Source organism: Haliotis rufescens, unplaced genomic scaffold (genome assembly GCF_023055435.1).
Source record: "Haliotis rufescens isolate VD_foot unplaced genomic scaffold, xgHalRufe1.0.p SCAF_16, whole genome shotgun sequence".
In the NCBI taxonomy this organism is placed as follows: domain Eukaryota; kingdom Metazoa; phylum Mollusca; class Gastropoda; order Lepetellida; family Haliotidae; genus Haliotis; species Haliotis rufescens.
In genome coordinates, this window is record NW_025963846.1 from 646,222 (window position 1) to 668,222 (window position 22,001).

Here is a 22,001-nt window from a genome sequence, read left to right on the forward strand (position 1 = left end):
CAGGACTTCGATTTGTTCAATTTAAGAAGTGCAGTAGTTATCATACTGGAAGTATTCTCCCTTCAAGGCTTTGTTTGAAAATGATGCTCATGTAGAATTACGTTCAATATCACTTCCTACTGAGATCCTTAAAAAGCCCGGTGTCAGAAGACGACCTGACAGCTGTATATTGACCTTCCACGTTTGCAGATCATTCAAGACTTCTTCAACGACACACCTGTTTCAAGCCCCGATCTCTCAACACAAGCCACCATATCATGTGCCTCCGAGCCATCATCAGTGCCATCTGCCAAAGACCAGATCCAAGTGGTGCGTGAGACCATTGTAATGAACCACAAGCGAGGAGTCGATGGTCACCTGGTTCAAGAAGAACGCATGGATAACACAGTCGAGTTGAACATGTTGCTGGCAACCCTAGCAAAAATGTCACTGTCAGACCACAGTAAAAGTGATCCTCGAAACATCAATGGCATCGTCCTGATAATGAGTTATGTCTGGAGCAATCCGTGTCGTTGGACGCTAGAGCAGAATTAAATTTGACCCGTGTACCCATTAACTGTACAGCATCGATGATCGGGGTGAACCGGGATTCGAACCCACAATCATAGGTTTCTGGCATGTCCAGGGGACGCAACTCTGCACAGCGAATCGCGGCGCCTTAGACGACTGGGCCACCCGTGCCCCCCTTGTGAAGACAAAGACGTTGGAAACAGACACGGTATTCAAGAAGAGGCTCGTGGTAAAAGTGGTAAACAGTGCAGGACAAACACGTGTAAATGCTACCAAGCTGGAATGAAATGTTACAGCAGATGTCACGCCATAATCATCTGTCCAAAGAAAACTTATTCATGTGCTCTCAGTGATCCTGTAGTTATTTTTACAGGTGCATGTTGTTGGATCAAAAAGGTATATAGCTAAAGAAGAGCCAGGAAAAAGCACTAAAGAGATGTCAATTTTTGCGACAATTTTGAAGCAGATTCTGGACATCACAGCAGTTGTAGTGCAACTGGGACGAATAAGCAGAGGCTGATAGTTTCATGAAAGTAGCCTGAAAAGTTTTCTAGTTTTTCACCTGAAAAAAACACGGGAACAAATAGTAAAAATAAGGAATTGCTTCGAACATCACTTTTGTCACTGATGCGTCAAATTTGGAACTAACTATTTCAGATCCTTCTTGTCACTGACTCAACAGAGCCCCGTCATTATCACATGAGTTTCATCTTGAAGGCCACGCTAAACCCTATTTCATCACCATCACCACATGATTTTACAGTCCATGAAATATTTCACACACAAAATTTCAGGATAGAAATGTAATTTAACTATGTGTTGAATGATGGTATGTGTAGATCATTTGAATAATTATAGCATTCAACAACAAATATAATAAACATTTATTCTGAATTTTAGTACAAAAATATTATACAATATATTATTTTACTTTAAGTTTGTAATCGGTATGTATACACTATCAAGATTTAAAAGACCGTCTCATTTAGATTTAAGGAGATGTTGTTAGCATCATATTCCTTGGTCAATAATTGATAACTAATAATGAAATAGAATGAAGTCATACTGAATAAGTCCTATGTGATCACCATACCCTTGTCAGAGTCACCACTGAGTCACGAAACGGTGGAATCTTTGTCTCATTATCAGAAATCGGGAGTTTTGCTGAGATGTTCTCCTTGCCAGACTTAGTGTTCGATCTGGGACAGTTCACAGTTTGTCTTGTGGGCAATGCCCTTCTGTTCCCCGATCGGGGACCTTTGATGAGTTTATCAGTTACAAAGTCAAGCGAACTGTAGCACTTGGTGAAAGTAGGATCCAGCCTTCGTTTCGTATAAGCACTAGTTGTCATTTGCATATAGTGCGCGGCATGGCGATTTGGAACATTCTTGACATTGTTAATGTTTTGAAGATCTGCACGTTTCCCCGTTTGTATGGGGTTTCCAGAACTGTTTGTATTGGTAGGCACTGATGTCTGATACCACAGTCGACTCTCGGCGCCATAACTGCCAGGAATCCGCACCTTCCTCTGCAGCAAAGGCTGTTCAGCTTCCTGTTCAGCCTCTGCCTTGCGATGCAGGGATGCCCTTCTCAGCATCAGTGAAGACTTGGTGCCTCGTGGCGGAAGAGTTATAATTGCCACTCGTGGCCTTTTCTGTTTGCTTTCTGCACTCGTGGGGGAACTTTTGGAAGAAAGAGAGCCATAGCCTTCGTCACTGGCGGCGCTGATGCACATAAAGCGCTTCATGAAAGTCTCGCTCCGAAATCGCGGAGGAGAAGGGCTGCGAGCGTCAAGGGTCAGTATGGAACTAGTGCACCGGCTGGAACCAGTTCTAAACCGACTTGAACTAGTTCTACTTCTTCTGAAGCTGTCAGATTGTTGTGTTTTTCTTCCTTCGTCTTCTCTCTCAGCCTCTGCTTTATCAGTGTCAGCTACACTATCACTGCTGTGATGTCCAGAATCTGCATCAAAATTGTCACTGACATCTCTTTCCGATTTATTACTTTTTTCTGTCTCTTGTTCTTCACCAATATCAGTCTCATCTTTCTTATCCCCATCTTCCTCTTTGGAATCCTTCCTCTTCTTCTTCTTCTTCCTCCTTGGCCGAGTCTCGTCCTCATCTTCTGACCTGTCCTTGCTGGCTTCACTGGAAGCATCATTCTCGGACTCGCCCCCAGTGGACGGTTCAGGTGTGGGGGGCTTGGGTCGGCGGTATCTGGGGATCCTTTCTTTAGGTTTAATGAAGCTGAACAAATCCCCGTTCAGGTAGTCGATGAGCTCCACAATGTCGTGCATCCCCTTGTCGAAAGCCAGCTGTCTACAGCTGCAGGTGTACCACTCTATTGCCCGTGATCTCTCATCCTTTATGTTCTGAAACGAAGGACACATGTGTTCAGTGTCGAAGGTGTGCATTAGATCTGATGAGTGAGTGAGTTGGGTTTAACGCCGCTTTTAACAGTATTCCAGTTATATCACGGCGTGTCAGCTTAATGTGGGAGGAAAGCCCGAAGTGATGCAGGTCTCAGACGTTGACCACTTAGATGAAACCCACGAGCACGGGTATGGTGCTGACAAACCTAGAAACATAATCGGGGCGAACCGGGATTTGAACCCAGAATCATAGGTTTCTGGCGTGCCAAAGGGAGGCTACTCTACAAATTGAATTGCGATTTCGACGACTGGGTCACCCATTAGATCTGATGGCCTACACGTGTAGTATCAGGGTTAATTCGAGTGTCGAAGTCAAAGAAAATGCTTTGTGTTAAACTGCATATCAAAACGGATAGGGCATTTGAAAAACAGTCATCGTCGATCTTGTCTTGGGTAAGCATGTCCTGCTCCCTTAATAGTTTTCATGATTAACGGACGACATCAGGCAGTGTGTAGGAGAACGGATAGGGTTCAGTCCAAATCAAAACAGTGAGTGAGTGAGTGAGTTGGGTTTAACGCCGCTTTTAACAGTATTCCAGTTATATCACGGCGTGTCAGCTTAATATTCGAGGAAAGCCCGAAGTGATGCAGGTCTCAGACGTTTACCACTTCGGTGAAACCCACGAGCACGGGTATGGTGCTGACAAACCTAGAAACATAATCGGGGTGAACCGGGATTCGAACCCACAATCATAGGTTTCTGGCGTTTCCAGGGGACGCAACTCTGCACAGCGAATCGCGGCGCCTTAGACGACCGGGCCCCCCGTGCCCCCCAAATCAAAACAGGTGTCGGGTCAAAGAAATAGATTGTGAAGCACACGGACTGCAGTTGAAGTCATGGCCAAATGATGTTACTGTGAAGGATCCTTATTCCTGTGAAATATGACCTGATAAAAAGATATTTATTTTGCAGAATATCTGCACTGTTTTTAAAGTCAAAATAATTATTTGAAATTATGAACGATGACATGTCGTCATATATTTTTATTTCGTTTTGAAGATAGTTAAGGATGACACATTGATGAGAGTCGTGTAGGTCCCGGGTATGAAAAAGTCACATATAATTCTTGACGAAACCACACGATGAAATAACATTGAAAATTTGTTTCTTTTATCTTAAAGACAAAGAGCCGTGCATATCTCAGCCACAAAAAAATCGAGTTATGTTTTGCTAAGATGTTTTAAGACTACACGGACGGAGGAAGGTCCCAGACAAGAGGGACTGTCATTTGCTTTGTGGTCATTCATCTCCAGGGGCGGTCGGGTAGCCTAATGGTTAAAGCGTTCGCTCGTCACGCTGAAGACCCGGGTTCGAATCCCGACATGGGTACAATGTGTGAAGCCCATTTCTGGTGTCACCCGCCGTGATATTGCTGGAATATTGCTAAAAGCGGCGTAAAACCATACTCACTCACTCACTCATTTATCTCCAAGACAGAGGGCACGTGGGCAGATCCTAGCGGTGGTTGGTTGGTTTGTTGTTTTTCGCCGCACACAGCAATATTCCAGCTATATGACGGCGGTCTGTTAATAATCGAGTCTGGTCCAGATAATCCAGTGATTAATATCATGAGCATCGATCCACGCAATTGGACCCTATCCCGTTAGTCGCCTTTTACGACAAGCATAGTCGCCTTTTACGACAAGCATAGTCGCCTTTTACGACAAGCATGGGTTGCTGAAGACCTATTCTACCCCGGATCTTCACGGGTCGGCCGCTAGTGACTTACAATGAGGGATGTCTTGTAGTTGTAGTTCACGCCGTTGTCTATGAGGAACTCCGCCATCTCCTCCTGTTTGGACTTAAGTGCGGCCACCAGCAGATTCTCGTGGTACTGCAGCAACGGGGACACAATTGGGTCATGCACGTCAATATATTTGATGCAACATGTGACACATGTGAGAATTAAATGACATAAAAAGACCTTCCCATTTTCATATCAAATGTACTTATAGTGTAATTGATGCTGTTGTCGATAACAATCTCATTATATGCAAATAAATGCCATTTAGCAAGAACAGCGTTTTGTACATTGACGCGGGATCTACATTCAGCATTATAAACATATGGGACAGTTCACTCAGGTACTCCTACACAATATCAAAAGTTTCTTTCGTGAATAACAAAACATGTCTTAAACCTCGATTGTATTAGGAATGAAATCGTATGATAAAAAGATATTTACAGTAAACTATGGTTATAACGAACACGTTTATAACGAACTGACTGATATAACGAACTTATTTTTAGTCCCGGCCATTTGTTGTATATATGCTGTATATATGCTTATAACGAACTACGGTTATAACGAACTAAAATAAGTGGTCCCTTTGAGTTCGTTATAACCGTAGTTAACTGCACCAAAGGTTTGCGTTATACAATTTGTATTCCTAATGTTTACAATACGAAAACACACTGGGGTAATGATTTTTATGTCCCATGGGAAATATAGCATATGTTTTTAACGTAGATCTAAAGTAATACTCCAGAGGATCTGCTATTGAATAACAAAAGATATGTTCAAAATGGCTTTTGAAGAACAATCCAAGAAATACAGTAACAAAACAGTATCTTCGAGAAAAGAAAAACACCGTACCCAAATCATATTGATGTCGGAGTAGCGCTTGTCTAGACAGTCCTCCAGGAGGTCAATGTCCCCGATCGATGCCGCATTGTACATAGCCTGATGACAGATTACAATCACTTAAACACAAGGCCGTTGAAAATGTAAGGTGGAATGGGCGTTCAATATAGCTACGGGGGCGGTCGGGTAGCCTAGTGGTTAAAGCGTTCGCTCGTCACGCCGAAGACCCGGGTTCGATTCCCGACATTGGTACAATGTGTGAAGCCCATTTCTGGTGCCCCCCCCGCCGTGATATTGCTGGAATATTGCTAAAAGCGGCGTAAAACCATACTCACTCACTCACTCAATATAGCAACGTGCATGCACGTGTGTGTGCGTGGCTGCTTATATTTGTCCGGACCTACACCGGTTTTATTGTACTAGCCACTGAGATACCATTGAGCATGGTTACCCTACTCAGACACAGTACACAGACTCCAAGTCGACCAGTCCTTGTTTTACACCCTTAATGCCGGGTTTGACAACTAGGGAACAAACACTAGATCCGTTAAAGTCTTTGATACAACTATAGCAATAATAATAATCATCATATTTCGTATACAGTGGATAAGGTCTCAAAACTAACCTACTTAGAGCAACGAAATTCGACCTTCCGTCACAAATGTCAATTTGTCAATATGTGTTTGTCACATCAAATATTGTCTCATTAGTTCCTAATTGTCTTTCTATTGCGTTAGTATCTCAATCGTGTGTGTGTGTGTTGGACTCTGCCTGTCTCTAACGTTTGTTTGTCTGTTTGTTTGTTTGTTTAACGCCGCTCTCAGCAATATTCCAGCTATATGACGGCGGTCTGTAAATAATCGAGTCTGGACCAGACAATCCAGTGATTGAAATCATGAGCATCGATCCACGCAATTGGGATCGATGACATGCATCAACCAAGTCAGCGAGCCTGACCACCTGACCCCGCTAGTCGCCTTTTACGGCAAGCATGGGTTGCTGAAGATCTATTCTACCCCGGAATCTTCACGGGTCCCCATATGTGGAATAAACTACCCTCCGACTGTTGCTATTACCTACCCCCATCGGCACTATTAAAGTACAGTAAAGTAAAGTAAAGTAAGTAAAGTACCTGTTTCTCCTCTGCTGTCATGCATGGATCTTCTTCTTCAAAGTCTTCCACTTTCTCCTCCTCCTCGCCTTCGTCCTTCTCTAGTTCCTCGACGCCGGGGATCTTTTTGTCGTCGATGTAGTTGACGCTGGGGATGAACTCCACCTCCGCGTCGTCAACCTTCACCTGAAAATATTATCAACACGTGAATACATCGCCAACACATGAGTACATCGTCAACACGTGAATACATCATCAGCACGTGAATACATCGTCAACACGTGAATACATCGTCGACACGCGAATACATCGCCAACACGTGGCTAGTTCAACCTCAATACATCGTCAACACATGTTTAGTTCAACCGTCACCTGAATACATTGTCAACACGTGCTTCGTTCAACCTGAATACATCGTCAACACGTGCTTAGTACAACCTGAATACATCGTCAACACGTGCTCCGTTCAACCTGAATACATCGCCAACACGTGCTTCGTTCAACCTGAATACATTGTCAACACGTGCTTAGTTCAACCTGAATACATCGTCAACATGTGCTTATTTCAACCTGAATACATTGTCAACACGTGCTTAGTTCAACCTGAATACATCGTCAACATGTGTTTCGTTCAACCTGAATACATCGTCGACACGTGCTTAGTACAACCTGAATACATCGTCGACACGTGCTTGGTACAACCGTCACCTTAATACATCGTCAACACGTGCTTCGTTCAACCGTGGTTTGTGGGGAAGTCTGTTGACAATGATTCAAACAGGACATTTCTGTGCGGAAATAACTCCGTATAACAATACATGTATATAATAGCCAGTTATATATAGTTATTTTCATTTGTACGGATCTGTTTTCAGTTTGTGGGTTCGGTCATGCGCTCTAGACGGCAAAGAAAATTTACTTTTCTCCTGTTCAACGACAACGACAACAACCACAGCTACCACAACAACCACAACCACATAGCTGACACGCGTTTACTTCAAGACATGGTCCTGTTTACCTACACATCTAGGGACTTGAGATGTATGTCGACTATTAGTTCAAACAAACAAACAAATCTAAGCTAAATGTCCAGCCGCTGTCAACCGTGCTTGAATATGCCGTGAATGAAATTTGTAATGTTCCCGTCTAGTATTTCAACACGGTACGACCGCCTCCGTGGTCTAGTGGTAGAGCGTCCGCCCGGAGAGCGGAAGGTCCGGGGTTCGATCCCCGGCCGCGTCATAGCAAAAGACGTTTAAAGATTGTACTTGTTGTTACCCTGTCTGGCGCTCGGCGTTAAGGGGCTAAAACAAGACCTGGTCGGCTCGGAGTCAGTATACTGTGTCTGAGTGGGGTATTCATGTTAAACTGCGGCATGATATCTCAGTGAGCTAGCACTATAAATCGGCATCAGTCCGGACTAGTACAAGCAGCTACACCAACACACACACACACGTACATGCACGTCGCTATATGAGTGCAATAATATTGGACGCGACGTTAAACCCCATTTCACCTCACCTCAATACGGTACAAGTGAGTAAGTGAGTGAGTGAGTATGGTTATCCGCCGCTTTTATCACGGCGGGGGACACCAGAAATGGGCTTCACACATTGCACCCATGTGGGGCGGTACAAGGAATGTGGATCTATTGTACATGTTTGTCAAGGAAACCTAGCAGGATGTTAAATTACCGCGATATTTCGCAATCCTTTCATCGATTTGATACAACGAGTTGTCACCGTTTCCAATCAAATTTTAGACACATCAGACCTGTTAATCCGCAGGGTGCCAGTGTAAAGCTATTTCACTGATAAGTCATGCAACCTAACAGTACAGTAAATCCATCCTGTCGCTGAATGTAATTACGAAGACAGTAAACAGACAGACCCTTATCTCTACCCGTGTTTAATAATGTTCCAGGTGTCATCGTTTTCTATTCGGATGTTTGCATTTCTCTCTGATAAACAAACGTGTGTAACATACGTGACACTCGAGGCTTCTTCAGTGAAGCCATTTCGAGCAATAAAATCCATTCTATTTTAAAGTATCTGTCAGTACCTTGATTTATGTGCAAACTAAAGACAGTTGTTATCTTTCAATTGAATTCTGATGATAGATAAACGACATGTTGTCTCATAAATGTGGAGGTAAATTATCAAATCTTTCTGCTACTACTTGCAGAGCTTTGTGGGGCACGGGTGGCCCAGTCGTCTAAGGCGCCGCGATTCGCTGTGCAGAGTTGCGTCCCTTGGGCACGCCAGAAACCTATGATTGTGGGTTCGAATCCCGGTTCGCCCCGATTATGTTTCTAGGTTTGTCAGCACCATTCCCGTGCTCGTGGGTTTCAACGAAGTGGTAAACATCTGAGACCTGCATCACTTCGGGCTTTCCTCCCACATTAAGCTGATACGCCGCGATATAACTGGAATACTGTTAAAAGCGGCGTTAAACCCAACTCACTCACCTGCAGAGCTTTGTGGTGCGTGTCAGCATCCTGATCACGGGTACCTGTCCCAGATTCAAGCTGATTGTGTTTCTTGGTTTGCCTCTGCCAGGTAAACGTCTAAGACCTACATCCCTTTGTGCTTTTCTCCCACATTAAGCTGAAATGCTGTTAAAAGCGGCGATAAACCCAACTCACTCACTCACTCCATAGTTACGCTGTGATATAACCGGAGAACTGCAAAACGGCGTTAAACCTCACTCACTCGCTCGGTAGCATAGATTGTGAGGTTTTGTAACGCCGCACTACAGAATGGCGGTCGGCCCTGTGATTGGCTCTGTGAGCATCGTTCCACGTAACTGGGATGTACGACGACACGTAATCAACCAAGTTACCGAGCCTGACCACTCGATCCACTTAATCGCCGGACCGCCTCCATGGTCTAGTAGTTGAGCTTCCGCCCGGAGAGCAGAAGGTCCGGGGTTCGAATCTGGCCGCACCATACCAAAAGACGTTAAAAGATGGTATTGTTACCCTGTCAATAATCTTGGACGAGAAGTTAAACCTCATTTCGTCTCGCCTCTTACGACAAGCGGGGGACAAATTCTTGCCCATAATCCCCACGAGTTCCATAGCTTAGAACCAGACACAGTTCATCATTTGTCTCAGCTGAATGACATTGCTTGCAAGAATGAATTATGTTACAGAAAACCCGCTCGCTCGAATTTTATGAAGCATGTCAATCGTGATAGAGAGAAGGGAGGCTTGAGAGTGATAGAGAGAAGGGAGGAGTGAGAGTGATAGAGAGAAGGGAGGAGTGAGAGTGATAGAGAGAAGGGAGGAGTGAGAGTGATAGAGAGAAGGGAGGAGTGAGAGCGATAGAGAGAAGGGAGGAGTGAGAGTGATAGTGAGAAGGGAGGAGTGAGAGTGATAGAGAGAAGGGAGGCTTGAGAGTGATAGAGAGAAGGGAGGAGTGAGAGTGATAGAGAGAAGGGAGGCTTGAGAGTGATAGAGAGAAGGGAGGAGTGAGAGTGATAGAGAGAAGGGAGGAGTGAGAGAGATAGAGAGAAGGGAGGAGTGAGAGTGATAGAGAGAAGGGAGGCTTGAGAGTGATAGAGAGAAGGGAGGAGTGAGAGTGATAGAGAGAAGGGAGGAGTGAGAGTGATAGAGAGAAGGGAGGAGTGAGAGTGATAGAGAGAAGGGAGGAGTGAGAGTGATAGAGAGAAGGGAGGCTTGAGAGTGATAGAGAGAAGGGAGGAGTGAGAGTGATAGAGAGAAGGGAGGCTTGAGAGTGATAGAGAGAAGGGAGGAGTGAGAGTGATAGAGAGAAGGGAGGCTTGAGAGTGATAGAGAAGGGAGGAGTGAGAGTGATAGAGAGAAGGGAGGCTTGAGAGTGATAGAGAGAAGGGAGGAGTGAGAGTGATAGAGAGAAGGGAGGAGTGAGAGTGATAGAGAGAAGGGAGGAGTGAGAGTGATAGAGAGAAGGGAAGAGTGAGAGTAATAGAGAGAAGGGAGGAGTGAGAGTGATAGAGAGAAGGGAGGAGTGAGAGTGATAGAGAGAAGGGAGGCTTAAGAGTGATAGAGAGAAGGGAGGAGTGAGAGTGATAGAGAGAAGGGAGGCTTGAGAGTGATAGAGAGAAGGGAGGAGTGAGAGTGATAGAGAGAAGGGAGGCTTGAGAGTGATAGAGAGAAGGGAGGAGTGAGAGTGATAGAGAGAATGGAGGCTTGAGAGTGATAGAGAGAAGGGAGGAGTGAGAGTGATAGAGAGAAGGGAGGCGTGAGAGTGATAGAGAGAAGGGAGGAGTGAGAGTGATAGAGAGAAGGGAGGAGTGAGAGTGATAGAGAGAAGGGAGGTGTGATAGAGAGAATGAAGGTGTGATTGTGATAGAGGAGGGAGGCTTGATAGTGATAGAGAGAATGGAGGTATAATTGTGATAGAGAGAAGGGAGGAATGACAGTGATATAGAGAAGGGAGGAGTGCTAGGGTGTATTAGTCTTCTCCTAGCTCAAGGTAAAGTTGATTAACACATGCAAAGTACAAAGTCGTACCACTTATAGACTGAGAATGTGTTTGATCAAAACCACATTTAACAAATGTGACTTTTTCACTTCCCTGACCTAGCTAGCCCCTGTGTGGGATTTTTTGTCAAAAGCAGCATGTGCCAAAGCGTTCTTTAATCAACTCCTAATCTTAACAGTCGTCAGTTTCGCAGGTTGAAGATTAAAGTTGGCAAGTTGAGGGTTTAGTCGGGGGCTTAAGAAAAGCGTGAATGACGGTGCAGCTCAGAGAACGCCACCCCCCGGCGAGTGAAGGACCTGAGAAGTGGACCAGTTTAGTCTGATTGATGTATTTTACAATTGAAAACATACTACTATAAGAGTTCGGGAGAGAATGCTACGTTTCGAGCAAGTCAAATCAAGTGTTAAAACAGAGCGATCCTGTTTTGTAAAGTATGAAGTTGTTAAACAAAAGGGCGTGGTGGGATAGCCTTGTGATTAAAGCGTTCGAAGCCCATCTCTGCCGTGGTATTGCTAAAATATTGCTCAAAGCGCCGTAAAACAATATTCACTCACTTCAAACCAAACGATGCCCCATAATAGATTTCAAATGAGACAAGCTAAAATACTCACAACAGAAAGTCTGCAGAAACAAATGAGGTCTTATATCATTTATGAAAGAAACAGGTTCGACACATTTTTTACGAAGTTAAGGTTTGGTGTTTGATTTTCGCCGACATATTGTCAACGACTATGATATAGCATTTAGTGAAATAATAGCCACCGAAAACCTTAACACCTTATTGTTTCATATCATGACCAGCGAGTCAAATGCAATCGGCACGTCCTTAGGCTGACTGATGCATGACCACGTCGGATCAAACCGATGAAATCCGAGTGCATTGGTGTTACGCTTCCATTGACCAACTTACTTCTATATTCCTGACCCACGGAGCGTCAGGGTCAAGTGACACTGCCAGGAAGCCACAATGTCGATACCTATACAGGGTGACGCCTAGTTAATCCCTCTGTATGAAATATATCCTGTTCTGTTATAACTTGTGTCAGTTTGAGAAGCCAATCTTTTGTGTCCCATTTGTGCGAATTTGTGTTATGCCAATGAAGGTATACTCTGATAATGTTGAACTCTTCACAGTATACGCGTTGTTTATTGTTTATGTTTATACCAAAATGATGACCAAAAAAGCCTGGACAACATTTCAAACACTAAAAAAACTTTAAATTTATTGAATGGTTAATGTGACAAAAAATGAGGGGGTGGCTATGGAAAATTATCATTCAAATTGGTTCCAATCTTTCAACCAAAATTTTGTTTGTATGCTAACTTACATATTACTCACTTACATGAGGTATATCAGTCTATATCAGAGTCCACTGTACTTAATCATAAGCATGTGTTTAGGAATCACTTTGTTTGTTTGTTGTTTATCGCCGCACTCAGCAATATTCCAGCTATATGACTGCGGTCTGTAAATAATCGAGTCTGGACCAGACAATCCAGTGATTGACATCATCCACGCAATTGGGGTACGATGACATGCATCAACCAAGTCAGCAAGCCTGACCACCCGATCCCCTTAGTCGCATCTTACGACAAGCATAATCGGCAAGCATGGGTTGCTGAAGACCTATTCTACCCCGGATCTTCACGGGTCTTATGAATCACTATCTAATAGGGATGATCTATGGTTTTCGCGAAAAGTGAGCGTACCCTGCCCCACCGGTGGCACCCATCAGTAACAATTGCATAAAGTCTATTGTTCGCCTGAAAAAGGCACGGGAACACATGGTACAAGTCAAAATAGGGAATTGCATCGGATATCATTCTTGTCACTGATGCGTCAAATTTGGAAATGCCCTCAACCTGTCTACCATAGACATTTCTGTAAGGTTTTGTGAGGCCTTGAATCAAACAAACTTTGAGCAAGACTTGCCCTTTTAAATCGTCGTAGGAAGAGCATGCTCGATTGTACCTCAAAATTGGTGAAATGTAGACATCAACGGCTGAAGTTGATGAAACATTGCTAGCCCTGTATCGACACATATAGTCAACGTCACATATGATACTTTAAAATTCAAATACCTGTGTCTTTTCCCGAGAGCTTAATTTCTTCTCCTTTTCTTCGTCTGTCTCTTCCTCCAAACGATCTAGTCCAGTTGTTTTCGGTGCTCGATGGCGTCTGACTTTCTTCTTCTTAGGACTTCGAGCCTGTCTCGGCTCTTGATCTGCGGGCCTATCATTTTCCTGTTTGGGTGGTTTGGGAGCAGACGACAACAAGCTTCTTTCGTCCGCCATCTTGAAATATTTAGAGACAGTTTTCATCCATCATATGCCAATTCTGAAACATATTAAACAATAACTGTATAATTGGTAGTGTCTGCTATATCTGAATACGGAGAAAATATATGCAAAATTGAGATCAAAGAGAGACCACACGCCACTATCTTGAGTCAAGTTTCTATCAGAGTCTAGACATTGTAATAAGAGCGTTGTTTGAAGCTAACACACTGTCTCTCCAATTAACTGCTAGATTGGTATACATCACACACTGTCAGTATACAGAGACAGAGAGGGTTTTGAAGAACGCTGATACAACTTGCTTGGACTGACAGTTAGGTCGTGAAAAGTTCCACTTTACGACTAGCAAATGGTTTACCGCAATACTTTGAACATAGTAAGGATAAGATATATAGATCAACAACTTCTTTATTACAATTAGATGTATCTTATCGCTTGATAACGTGTTAGAACCTACACCGAAACGTCGCTCTTAATTGTGATAAAGAAGTTGTTCATCCATAAATTCTTATCCTTACTTAGTACTCCAACTTCTAAATGCCTCTCAAAGAAGTTAATATTATAACATGTTTGTCAATTTACCTAAAATTGCTCTCTTAATATCTTTCACACTTCCCACAAGCATGAATCCAAGTATTTGTCTCGATCAAGAAACCAATAATGCAGTCTTTATCGAAAATACTACGAAAATCATAATATCGGCGTCAGCCTCAATAATTCGCAATAACTGGAATTATATTACAGTGGACGCCATACCATTCAACTCCAAAGGCGTTCACTGTTTGAGAGTACATAGTACTACATACCACACAACGACTAGTAATTCTAATAGGACATGGTACCCGTAGAACTGTTAAAACTGAGAATAACGATCTAGGACTCAGTTCCGTTCCTAATGTCACGAAGACCTAGGTTAACGAGAGTCATGCTAGCCACAGTCTGACACATAATAAACCCACTGCCTTTCCCCTTAAGAACATAACACCACATACCAACGCCAGGTTCTATGGCTTGGTATCGACCGGGTGACATTGCCAGTAAAAAGGCAATAATTTTCCTTCCACCTGACAATAGTTATAAAATGCACTGTAGGGTTAATTCACAATTCGCTCGCAACTACACGGTCAACGTTGGCCTATCTTAACAAGAGCTTCGGCTGCTGGTGTAACTGGTTTGCTCTGTTGTCTAGCTTCAGACGAACCCTTTACGAAGATTTTACAAAATCTAATGGCCAAAACCATGTCACAGAAAGACAAACAGCTTACCATATTACTTTGACCCTCAGATACCCTGTTTGTAAATACCACCTTGCCTCCGGTAGAGATTGATATATCCACAAGATACTGTTGATGAAACAACGCTTGTTTTTATGTCATATTCAGCAATATTCCAGCTTTATCACAACGGAAATAAAAATAATGGACCTTATACCCATGATGGAATCGAACCTTGGTGTGGGATGACGAGACAGCCCAACACAACTGGGCTACCCTGCCACCCTGTTCACTCAGTCGCCACCCGATCCACATTTAGTAGGGTTGACTACAAACATATGGCACTCGGATCTGTTTTGTCCTCAGTGGTTGGTGTGACAACATCATTGATGTTATTCATCATCATGTCTTGTTTCTTGAAAAAAATATGTGCTTTTAGACGCCTAAAATATAGACCCTCCGTCGATGACATCTAACATTCTTGTAACGGACCTTTCGTGTTTGCTTTAGAGCTTTAACGCGTCTTTCATAAAACACACATCATTAGAAAACATTATTGCAAATGGTGGACCAGAAAGACACATGCAAGCATATCCATTTCGCACACACACACACACACTCACACTCACTCACCACACAAAAACACACACACACTAACACACACACTAACACACACACTAACACACACACACACACACACACACACACACCACTCACACACAGACACACACAAAAACTTACCACACACACACAAATACACCCATCACACCCACACGATAACATCACGTTTAGTGATTAAGATAAATATACCCCACTCTTTAATCTAATCCATACATACCGGTCGTGAATTATTTCAACAATATATGGACAAAATAAGCCTGCCCAGGCAGTAGACATGTTTCACTCGTGACGATCGGAGTAACATATAATTCAGTTTATAATTCAGCTCATACATACGATACAGGATTACTCTAGGGAGGGTTGAGGTTCTCCTTCACCTCTATACCTGCGTTTGTTTTACAATACGTTAACAAAATACACCGTAACGTGATATACTAACCATTTTCCAATGTACACACACTCCATGCTTGGACACTTTCAGCACCACAACGCCTCTGTGGCTACCGTTAACTCTAGTTTTGTTTTCCCTGGCAATGAAAGGGCGACACACCTCGCCTTCAGTCGCCACTACTGTGGCGTCATATCGACCACTCCACTTGTAGTGTTTCTCGGGGTAGGAAATATCAATCACAGGTAAACATAGCATTTAATGGAAAACCTTGAGGGCTTATTGTAACTGGTACTTGCTGCCTCTCATTGGTTGTGTGTCTCCCGCAATGGTATGGCCTAAACCTGACGTGGAGTGGATGTGGAATAAATTCAGTGATTTAGTGTAGACTTTCTGGTTTCAGTTTGTTTGTTTGTTTGTTTGTTGTTTGTTTGTTAGCTCTCAACAATGCTCCAGCTAAATAATGGCCTGTAAATAACTGAGTCTGGACCAGAATATCCAGGGATTGACAAGATCATCGATCGTCGCAATTGGGATACGATGACATGCATCAACCATGTCAATGAGCGTGACCACCCGATCCCGTTAGTCGCCTCTTACGACAAGCATGGGTTGCTGAAGAGAACAATTCTAACCCGGATCTTCACGGGGTCTGGTTTTAGTCCTCGCGTAGAAGAATCGGGGAGGGGACACCCACTGGGAATCTTGTACCAATATTGGAACCGAACCCGTATTGCAGTGTGCATTGTCCACTAGGCTAGGTAAATATATCAACCCTGTTAGCGCCTGGGTAGAATTGTTCCCCAGCAACAAATGCGTGTACGGGGCAACTAAATGGTTTGGGTGGTCAGGCTCGCTGAATTGGTTGATTGTGTGTCATCGTCATCATCATCATCATCGACGGGGTGGGACGTTGATCGTGATAACAACAACTGTATGCCTGGTACATACTTGATTACTTACGTATACATGCATGTCATCGATCCCAATTGCGTGAAACGATACTCATTATATCAATCACTGGATTGTGTGGTCCAGACTTGATTATTTACAGACCGCCGTCATATAGCTGGAATATTGCTAAGTGCGGCGTTAAACAACAAACAAACAAACAAACTTACGTATACAGCCGTGCTATAGATGGAATAATGCTGACAACCGAGTAAACTAGCAAACAAACACTGTTTCGGATACTTTGTTTACAAAGTCAGAAAGCATCCCTGGCCTTGTCTTGTAGCTAGTAATATTTCAGTCGGACTATTAATCTTTCAAGAAGTTTCATTTTATTATTAAACACGAAGTTGGATTCAACCTTTTTTTTCCAAATCTGCTCTTTTGGGCCATTTAGATCTTTAGATGTTATTTTGACTAGGTTTTTTTATACGAATGTAAAATGAAATAAACAGAACCCACTGGGTTACAATTCGTTCCCAATCTAATTTCAAATAAGTTCAAAAATGGTTTCAACAATGGTGAGAGAGAATGAGTGAGTTTGGTTTAACGGCGCCTTAAACAGTATTCCAGTTATATCACGGCGTGTCAGCTGAATGTGGGAGGAAAGCCCGAAGTGATGCAGGTCTCAGACGTTTACCACTTCAGTGAAACCCACGAGCACGGGTTTGGTGCTGACAAACCTAGAAACATAATCGTGGCGAATCGGGATTCGAACCCATAATCATAGGTTTCTGGTGTGCCCAAGGGACGCAATTCTGCACAGCGAATCGCGGCGCCTTGGACGACTGGGCCACCCGTGCCCCCGGTGGTATTATAGACCACAGAGGCTTGTTACGCAAACACATAGCAGCTACAAGATATATGGTAACACCCAGTGTTAGTACTATATATGCCTTTTATACTTTTTATATAGTACTCACTGGATGTAACCATATATATTGTAGCTGCTAGTAAGGAACCCTTTTTAACAACCTCTGTCGGTATTCTAATTAAGTGAATAAGTATGTATTCACACCGTAAGTAATATTCCAGCAATATCACCAAGAATAGCCTTCACACATTGTATCGATGTAGGGGGGTTATACTTGGTGGCGAGCAAACGATTTAACCACAAGGCCACACCATCGCCTCCTTGCATTATGATCACGGCATTATTAAACTGTTATACCATACGTATGGATAAAAGTAATACGCTGTACACATTCTCATACAATAAGTATCCATGCTCTGTCATTAATAGCTACATGAAAGCTATCATTTAGCGGCAAATATATTCTTTGTAAGATAAAAACAAAACTGTTACAATAACGCAACACTTACCTCACTTGATGCACGATACAGTCCATGCTCTGGTGTTTTTTAATGTTCCCATGTACCTTCATAAATCACCACCACTAGACAACTAACATACATCAAGTAATATTTTGTAGCATAAAAGCACCGGACAGAGTATAGCACCCAGCGTTACCCCAGTGCTATTTACACATGCCGATATGGGTAGTTATTCCCAGCTTAAGCAGGCTGTATTTAGAGTCCTACCTATCATCGACAATCGGTCTTTTCACACAAGGCAATAAATTCTCCCCATAAGGGAAGCATACACCACTAAGCCCAACCGTCTTCGACTTCTTTTCATGTGTCAATTCCTTTGAATGGCCTTCACTCATTATGGGAAGGTTAGCCTTGTATCTCCGGTTTGCGTTGTGAGACATGCAAAGGAGAACAAATTATTCCGAGTACAATGAGAGAAGCCTTTGGCAAATATGTTTATCGATATGGGTGTACTTAGGTTACGAAATCGTATTTAATCTTTTCTGTACATACCAATGCCTTCTTTGTCAAACTTGAATTTAAATCCAATATTGTGTTGAAACCCGCATTGATTTGAAACGCATTTGTGTAAAGTTATTCATTATTTCCTTTACCACCGCGGGATAAGTTTCAATTGAATTTATTTTGTTATGTGAATTAATATTTTTGAATACGACTGGCTTTTCAGAGACATAGAGGTAACTGTGCTTTAGTTTGTGTAAATGGAGGTTTTATGATCCTCTGTGTTAGGTCTGGTGCGTCATGGGAAACATCTTAAAGGTCGGAGAGTCAAGAGGATTCATTTCCACAAACTTACTCTCACTTCAGGGACCGGTCATTTATTATAGGGGTGTGAGTCAGGGGTAATAAGGGTCACAAAACCTAATACACATATTTGGGGGCAGGATCGAATGTACAAGGTAATGGGTCATCCCAAAATGTGACATGCATTTGGGGAGGAGGGGGGTCATTATAATTTAGTACATTAGTGTATCAAAACCCTCCCCTGTAAATAAATGACCGGTCCCTTACAGACAGGAATCCCTGATATGTAAATTTGACCCTTCAGTTCAAGTGTGTTTATGTAAACAAGTGTATTGTTATGAAGTTTATTCAGTCCTTAGTGTACTGCTAATGTTGGCAACCATTGTAATCTACACACAGGCACATAATACTATACTTGAAATAGGTTTGGGTAAGTTTGTTGATGTTGTTGTTGCTGTATCTGGTCGAGTGAGTGGCTGGCTTCCACAATACCAATACCGAGACCAAACTATACATTCATACAAAGCTGTCGAACGTGGACCGTGAAATAAACTGCCTGGTAAAGGAAAGTATACACCCATGGCAAACAATGGTTACTCGATGGTGATGTATTTGATACGGGTATCACAGAATTATTTGAGAACAAAGTCCACACAGGCAAACAAAATATCAAACAGTGAACCTTTTACCACAAGGGTTATCTTGGGGACGTCCATCCTCTTCACTTTAAGGTGAGGTGAGGTGAAATTGGGTTTAACGTCGCGTCCAAGATTATTGCACTTATATAGCGACGTGCATGTACGTGTGTGTGTTTGTGTGACTGCTTGTACTAGTCCGGACTGATGCCGATTTATAGTGCTAGCTCACTGAGATACCATGCCGCAGTTTAACATGAATACCCCACTCAGACACAGTATACAGACTCCGAGCCGACCAGTGCTTGTTTTAGCCCCTTAATGCTGAACGCCAGACAGGGTAACAACAAGTACCATATTTTAACGTCTTTTGGTATGACGCGGCCGGGGATCGAACCCCGGACCTTCCGCTCTCCGGGCGAAAAGCTCTACCACTAGACCACGGAGGCGGTCTTAACTTTAAGCATACTGTGGGGCAGTAAACAAAATTAGTGATTATGACACTAAATATTAACATATAATAACACACATATGAGAAGAGGTGCCTCAGGCATACTAATAACATTGACATATAAAATAACATTTAAATAACACTAAATCGTTTGGTAACAAGTTTACAAAAATACTTATTTTACGGCTCCTTCGACCCGGTCTAATTACTATACATTCGGGGGAGAATTCGAACCAATTGACAAAAGCACTGAATAGAGGCTAAGTTTTTCGTATGTCTGAATGTATAGGGGGCAGTGGGGTAGCCTAGTGGTTAAAGTGTTCGCTCGTCACGCCGAAAGCCCTGGTTCGATTCCCAATATGGGTACAATATGTGAAGCCCATTCCCGATGTCCCCCGCGTAATATTACTGGACTATTGCTGAAAGCGGCGTAAAACCATATCCAATCACTCTCAGAATGTTTATCTTCGTGGTAATTAAAATCGTAGATGTATTTGGGAGCCTATTGTCTCCCACTGTACATATGAAAGTTACGGTCTTACAAACTCCTACTCAACAGGGATTAACCAGAAGTAAATCAACCACTATTTACTTAAGCCTCTCAGTTAAAAACTATGCCACGCACTAATGACGAAACACGGGCGATTAACCAGGGCTTTTGTTGAGGCCGTATGTGAGTGTCGTGAGTCAGGTAGTTAATACCTCGGTGTTATTAGTTATTACGCATGTTATTATGCTCTTAAAATATGTATGTCAAAGTATATTAGGTCAGTGATGTGTTACGTGACGTGATGAAATAGGGTGTTACCGCAAGGGTGTACTTGCTGGTTAAAACACCATATATCATACAGCTTGAGTATCTGTTTTCATGAATATAAATTTGTGTCCTAATTGATTTATACATTACATATCGGCATGTTAGGGAACATTTAGGCTTCTGAATAAAACCTTTGAAATAAGACTGACTTATACTGATTAGGTGCATTGTTTACACTGTTGAACTATGACTGACAAACAATTGAAGAACGACTGACACACTGTCAACATACTGGAGTCTTTCTATTGAAATATTGCTGAAATCGTACTACTGTTGAACTAAGACTGACAAACAATTAAAGTACTACTGACACACTGTTCACGTACAACTGTCTTTCTGTTGAATTATTGCTGAAACCGTACCACTGTTGAACTAATACTGACAAACAATTAAGTAAGACTGACACATTGTTAAGTGCAACTGTCTTTCCGTTGAAAAAAATGCATAATTAGTACTGACTCTTTTACCTGGTACACACACATCTACACATCACTGCCATAGAGTTGAAAAACAGATGACGTGCTGTTGAAATGCTGTTGAAATATCAACACTTTGAACTATGACTGACACACAACTGAGATACAACTGACACAATGCTGAAATACAAAACGTACAGTTAATATACTGCTGAAATACAAAACGGAAGGTCGATATTCTTCTGAAATGTATCAACACTGTTGAAGTACTGAACTATTGCTGAAACAGTATTGGCACATTGCTGAAATACGACCAACACACTCGTCAAATACGACTTGTTAAATAAACGTTCCATTTAGCCGTACGACAAATTAATTAACACATATTCTAACACCCCAATTCATGCACTCGCTCGAACAGCAACCGACATAACCGCCTCGCCCTCGACTTACCTGAACACACCGGTAACTATCAGCTCCGGGATAACGCTATGAGTAAAACACAAGGCAACTCAAGCCCCAACAGTTCTCTGTCCTATCAGATTCTCCAGCTGTGTACAATATTGCGACTCTGATCCAGGTACAGATGGACATAGCTCGGCGTCCACGTAGCTGGACAATCGGACGCTCAATACCCGACTAGCTGACTGTTACAATCAACAATCTAAGGCGATATCGAGAAGTTCGGTGTACTCTCTGATAAGCTAGGATTACAGGGGGTGATCCTACGCACGAACGGTTATAAAAAGGTTGCGTTTTGGAGATCGATAGCTTGGCTGTTGGTTGGGAAAAGTTTTAGAGCTTTGACTGGTAGCTGGGAGTTGGATAGGAGCAGGATTAGGAACTTGTGGTGACAGTGTGTCTCAGAACAGAACACATTTGTTATCTGTGCTGGGTACTTATGGTTGTGTATATTGAATTTTGCCTGCATGTGGCAAATTTCGTTTCAACTGTTAAAAAAGAAAGATTTATGTATCCGTGTATATATTTTGTCAGCCCATTTTGCGAGCTCGTATATAAATTTGCAG

At 42.7% G+C, this 22,001-nt stretch overlaps 1 protein-coding gene across 3 annotated transcripts; it reads right to left on the reverse strand.

Moving 5' to 3' along the window:
* Positions 1-1,390: 1,390 nt before the first annotated feature.
* LOC124146143 lies at positions 1,391-21,687 on the reverse strand. Of its 3 annotated transcripts, none has more exons than XM_046516280.2 (6): positions 15,676-15,796; positions 13,186-13,441; positions 6,659-6,823; positions 5,539-5,625; positions 4,672-4,776; positions 1,391-2,881 (listed from the first exon to the last, which is right to left on the reverse strand). In XM_046516280.2, the coding sequence occupies exons 2-6, from the start codon at positions 13,423-13,425 to the stop codon at positions 1,595-1,597; spliced, it is 1,884 nt and encodes a 627-aa protein (XP_046372236.2). In that variant the 5' UTR covers positions 13,426-13,441; positions 15,676-15,796; the 3' UTR covers positions 1,391-1,594. The 3 variants fall into 3 exon arrangements, with proteins under 3 accessions (XP_046372236.2, XP_046372234.2, XP_046372235.2); XM_046516278.2 differs by lacking the exon at positions 15,676-15,796 and adding an exon at positions 21,427-21,687 and having other exon boundaries at positions 1,392-2,881; XM_046516279.2 differs by lacking the exon at positions 15,676-15,796 and adding an exon at positions 17,899-18,092 and having other exon boundaries at positions 1,392-2,881.
* Positions 21,688-22,001: the final 314 nt, after the last annotated feature.